This window comes from Periophthalmus magnuspinnatus, chromosome 10 (assembly GCF_009829125.3).
Source record: "Periophthalmus magnuspinnatus isolate fPerMag1 chromosome 10, fPerMag1.2.pri, whole genome shotgun sequence".
Lineage (NCBI taxonomy): Eukaryota > Metazoa > Chordata > Actinopteri > Gobiiformes > Gobiidae > Periophthalmus > Periophthalmus magnuspinnatus.
The window spans coordinates 11482158-11487617 of record NC_047135.1 but is presented as its reverse complement, the minus strand read 5'-3'; the positions used below and the strand labels follow the sequence as shown (position 1 = coordinate 11487617).

General features: G+C 37.6%; 1 protein-coding gene across 1 annotated transcript; it reads right to left on the bottom strand.

Moving 5' to 3' along the window:
- Positions 1–307: 307 nt before the first annotated feature.
- LOC117377861 (proteinase-activated receptor 1-like) lies at positions 308–3995 on the bottom strand. The gene is made up of 2 exons (XM_033974366.2): positions 3788–3995; positions 308–1127 (listed from the first exon to the last, which is right to left on the bottom strand). Exons 1-2 carry the CDS (start codon positions 3814–3816, stop codon positions 392–394), a joined length of 765 nt encoding a protein of 254 aa, XP_033830257.1. The 5' UTR covers positions 3817–3995; the 3' UTR covers positions 308–391.
- Positions 3996–5460: the final 1465 nt, after the last annotated feature.

The following is a 5460-nucleotide window of genomic DNA, read 5'->3' as shown; positions in this document are numbered from 1 at the left end:
CCAACTAACCACTATCAAACGTAAGAGGAACTAATGTTGCTATTTTTAGATAGAAGTCTCTTATGGCTCAGTGTACTCATGGTCTTCAGCGCATTTGTATAGATGCCAGTTTGAGTACTATTCATAAGAAGGAATATTTTGTCTTGAATTGTTTAAATGCTATGGTAACTGAATACAATATCTATAAAATATTACACACATTTTTCATGGGTTTCAGAAAAAGTATTCCTTTCTGATTTTGGATTTTGTGAGAACTTTTTCTATTTCAAAAGATTTAATATTTACATTTGAATTATGTTATGCCAGTTTCTTCTAATCAGGAAGGAATCATTTGCCTGAAATCCATGAATATGCATTTTGAAACTCATTCACACACATACATTTTAAGGTCTTAATGAAAGGAGCTCCTTCTCTTCCGTGGTTTGTTATAAATTATGTTATAATGGACCCATAAGTCACACAGCCACAGAACTCTCCTCAGGCAAAAAGAAAGTGTGTCCAATGAGAAGAAAGAGGGCAGAGTTTGTGTAATTTGGATCTTTGAAAACACCACAAAAGTGAGTTCAGACAGGACCAGGACCCAAATTAGGGAGCACCCGAGCTGTGCCCAGTGGGACGTTCTGATGGCGCGAGTTTGGAGAGGCCAACGGGAGACTAAGGTAGCTTCAAGTCCAAGAAAACCCAAGAAAAACAAAGAAGCTAAGAGGTGTGCATCTAGAAGGTGGTTTGAGAAGATGATCAATGCGTTTTTTAACCATAATTCTTGGAGATCTTGGGTTAGAAAGTTGCTGAAGTCTACTCCAAAACACATGGCTAGTTTATGTCCAATTATAAGCATCCAGTGTAGCAATAGTAGCACATCAGCGAGAGCCAGATGGAAAAGAAAGACAGTAGATGGTTTGGTGGAGATTTGAGGAGAGCTGAGTAGGACCAGGGCTTTGATGCTGAAGGGACATCCCAAAATCAGACCCAAGAAAGTCCAGTAGGGGAAGAGGAGTAGAGTGACCATTTTGAGGAAGAGGAACCCACGCAGCCACGAGCGAGAGGAAGCCACACCATCCTCTCCCACGGGACAGGGCCTGAACCAGCACCCAAGGGACCAGAGACAGCGTACCACTTGGCAAGATCTGTCAACACAAAAAAATAAATGGAATATGTGAGACAAAGGCGTTTCAGTGCAGTACAGCAGAAATGTAAAGAAAGTCATTTGTATTCCACTAAATACTATTATGTGAAGTATTATTTGTCTTTTCTGTCACCTACTTGTCTCCATGGATATATTATTATAGCTTGGCTTAGAATTTACACAGTATGGCATTTAATTATTCTGTCTTCTTGGAGATAAGCAAGTGGCACCACACTACCAAGTTACAAGTCAGCTCTGTGGAGAGGGGGCCCAGCTCACAGTAAAACACATGTTTTTCAAGGTATTTATGAGCAATAAAAATGTCTAGAAAAGTAAAGAAATAATATCAAGAAAAGTTACATAGAGTCACTTTAAATGTATTGCAATGGATAATTTAATAAGCCTTTTATATTACTAAGAGAGAGGTCTTTTTAAAGGGCCTGGAAATAGAATTTTCTGATCTATGTTATGTTATTTCCTCATTAAAAACATGCCTGGAGTTGTGTTTTGTTTCATTCACACATGTTTAACACACAAACCCTGTATATTTTTGCAGAATTCCTCTCTCAAGCGGAAACACTCTGTTCCACTTTGTGATGTCATGTGGCAAAACAGGAAGTGCTCCACTGTGTTTTTAAACTCCATACACCTTCACTAGAATCATTTGGATCATTTCAGTCCAGGAATTACCCATCTCAACTTAACTAAATGTAAAAGGTAGCTGTTAACTTTCAAGCTACCACTACATGACATCAGAAGGTCGAACAGAGCATTTTGAGCTTTGGAGATGTAGACAGACTAATAAACTATGATTATTCAAACATGTGTGAATGAAACAAAACACAACTCCATGTTTTTCAGGAAGTAATGACATTATAACATGACTAAACGTTCACAGCAGTAAATTTTATGTAATCTAACAAGACCTTTAATAAGACCACTGTCTGGAAATGGATAAAAAAGTCTTTTGAATCTGCAAGTCTGTGCAAAACCCCATGTCATACCATCATTCATACTGTGGCAACTAAAATATAGGCCTAATTTTGACTGTCTTGTCCTCACATTGAAATGTAACCATAATCTGTCTATTACGTGATAATTTCATACTATAGTGGTCTTACCTGAGCATGCAAAAGTGCAATTAATGCACATGTATCGCCTCAGGTCAGTACTTTGAGTTTAACTAAATGGTTGAGATTTAAATGGAGCAAAACACACTGAACTGAAAACACGCTGTACTCAAGCTCTAAGGAGAAAAAGTACATAGGTAATGTTGTGGCACACATGTTTGTGGTTTGGTGTCTTTGTTGTGGAAACTTTCTGACCGGAAAACTCAGCTAACTTCAATGAACTACTTTAGTATGGTGATGCATGGACATTGTTGGGCCATTCAAACCATACTGCTTACAATGAATTGGGAGAGATAGAGCTCCTGGACCCACATGAATAACTGATAGAGACACTATATTGGCAGGTGTGAATTAACGGTAATGAATGGCAATGAGTTCTCTTTTGGCACAGGCGTGACTTTAAAGAGTATACATGCTGTATATTGTGCCCTAAATCTGCACTGTCTGGACATTGACTCATTGACTTTTTCACTTTCTTATATAATCAAAAAGGGTCCCTGGAGATGTTTGTGAAAAATATACTTAATTATGAAGTCTACCTATGATATTTAATGATACTGACAGTTGAATGAATGACATAATCTTGATAAAATAGCAAAAACTATCCCTGTCACTATCCCTGGCAGTCTGGGGTTTGGAGGTGCATTTGATTCAACTATATTATGTAGTTTATTGTGTTAATTGTAAAATACACAGATTGTATTACATTTAAAAATCAATTAAATACAGTGTCAGTGACTGGCTCTGTCTTATTTGAGAGTGTGAATATGAAAGAATTAATACACAACTGTAATATGTAAAGGTGCACTCCATCAAGATTGCTAAGTTAAATGTTATATTGTGAATAATTACAGGCAAAGCAAATATCTCCATGGAGACCAGCAGGCTGCAGACCCACCACCAGAAAAGTTACATAGTGCACATTTAAATTTCAAAATGTGTCCAATGTCTAAAATGTGTCCACTGTTGGAATGTCTTTCCTGCTTTATTCCTTGATTTTCTGTCAATTCTTTTGAGTGCACAAAATGAAAGAGAAATAAAAGAGAAAGTGTTGTCTACAAGTTTCAACAACAAACCACATTCTAAACAAGTTCCATAAATATATATTTGATCATAAAAAATATTGTTTACAGTTTCTGAACTTAAGTGGCTGTGTAAACCTGTCAATAGTCTGAGAATTATCACAGGTGGCAGACCCTTCTATGGAGCTATCGAATACTTGAACTTGAATTAAAATACAGAAATATAGTGGTTCTAAAACGGTGGTACAAGCTTATCCAGGTATACAAAGTAACCTTTGCTTATTTTGGAGTCAGTTTTAGCCACAATTTTGTCCTAAATCCTTGTTTAAAACTATTGGTGTAGTCCCATTTTATACCTGGTTTGCACCCAGAATCTAGTCCAGCTGTAGGCCTGGTTAAGATTTCATGGAATTTGGAGAGGCAAATTTGACTTTAGGCAGTAGTTGGTGTAAAAAGTAGGAGAACCACTGCAGTAGTACAAATGATATGAATGATCTGAAAAGACTTACCCGTGAAGTGGGTGGTTGAGTAGCTTCATTGTTGTGTGTCTTTTGAATTAGGTTAGTTGGATTGTTGTCCCATCCCAGCCTCCTGACCCCAGTTCAGAATGGACTGGTTATGGTCTCCTCTCTTCCTCTCTCTCACCTCACAGCCTGTCTCTCTCTCCCTCTCGCTCACCTCACTGTCTATCTCTCACCTCACTGCTGTTCGTCTGGACTGGAGCAGAGCCAGACTTTGACTCACATGGAGGACTTGTGCCTGGAGGTACAGTACCGTAAACCTGTCGGGTGTGTTCCAGAAAACACTCCCAAAAAAGGAGCTTGTATGTGGGTGGGAGGAGGGGGTGAGAGAGGACGGCTGACAACTGGAGCTGTGTAAATGCTTGGATGAAAACAGGACAGAGCCTGACCTTGAGACGTGGTGGGCTGAAAAGTGTAAACAGATGAATGTAAAATATATAAAGACTGGCTTAGTCACAGCTGAGTCAGTTATATCACAGCACAATTAATAATTACACAATTGCATTTGACAAAGATAAAATTCAATTTGATATTTAAATTCCCATTGAAAAACTTCCATTCTATAATATTATAATAGTATTATGTTATTATATGATGACTAAAATTTCAAACTAGATTTTGGTACAAAGAAAAAGACCCAATACTCAATTTTGCGCAATGATAATCAAAATGACACTCAACAAAATGTAATTTTCAACACGGAATCATTTTAGTTTCTTATATGATATCATCTGCTCTCAGATTAGTTCTCATATAGGAGAGTGTACACTACCAGTCAAAAGTTTGGATTCTATGTTTGTTTGGTTTTTTTTGTTTGTTTTGTTTTTTTTTGCTATATTTTACATTTTATATACATACAGAAGACACCAAATATATGAGGTAAGATATATAAAAGTATGTAGCAAAGAAACATTAAACAATTCAAATCCTTTGCTTTGTCAAAAAAATAATTGTAGTTATTTAACTTTTTTAATTTACCATATAATTCCATATATCTTGCTTCATATATTTGATGTCTTCAGTATGTATCGAACATGTAGAAAGTTATAAAAAAAATAAAGGGGGAAAAAAACTTAAATTAACATTAACATTGAATGAGAGGGTGTGTCCAGACTGTGATCATGTTTGTTTAAACAATACTAGTGAGCACCAGTCAAATGTTTGGACACACCCTCTCATTCAATGTTGTTTTTTTTTTGTTTTTTTTTTCCCTTTATTTTTATGACTTTCTACATTTTATACATATAGAAGACATCAAGTATATGAAGCAAGATACATGGAATTATGTAGCAAAGAAAAAAGTTAAATAACTCAGTAATTAAACTTTTTTCTTTTCAGTCAGCCCTGTTGGGCACAACCCGAAGGAGCGACATAGGACCGTTCTCCCGTGGATTCACCACCTGCAGGAGCCAGGACGGGCTTGCTTATTGCCCCACAGCTCAGCCACCATGTGCTGGAGCTCACCACAGTGATTGAGAGGGTCACGTCCCTGTGCCTTTGGGTCGGGGACAGGTCTCTCACTGTTGTGCCTGAGTCCCTGGGAGGGGGTACTAGACAGTGCACCGACTGGGGACTCCATTGTTCTACTGGGGGATTTCAAAGCCCACATGGGTAATGACAGTGACACCTAGAAGGGCGTGATTGAGAAGAATGGCCTCCCT

Excerpts from the sequence above, each read along its gene's own strand:
- LOC117377861 (XM_033974366.2), bottom strand. The coding sequence starts at position 3,816 with ATGAAGCTACTCAACCACCCACTTCACGG. Across the intron at positions 1,128-3,787 it reads CTCAACCACCCACTTCACGG|ATCTTGCCAAGTGGTACGCT; the intron begins GTAAGTCTTTTC and ends TTGTGTTGACAG.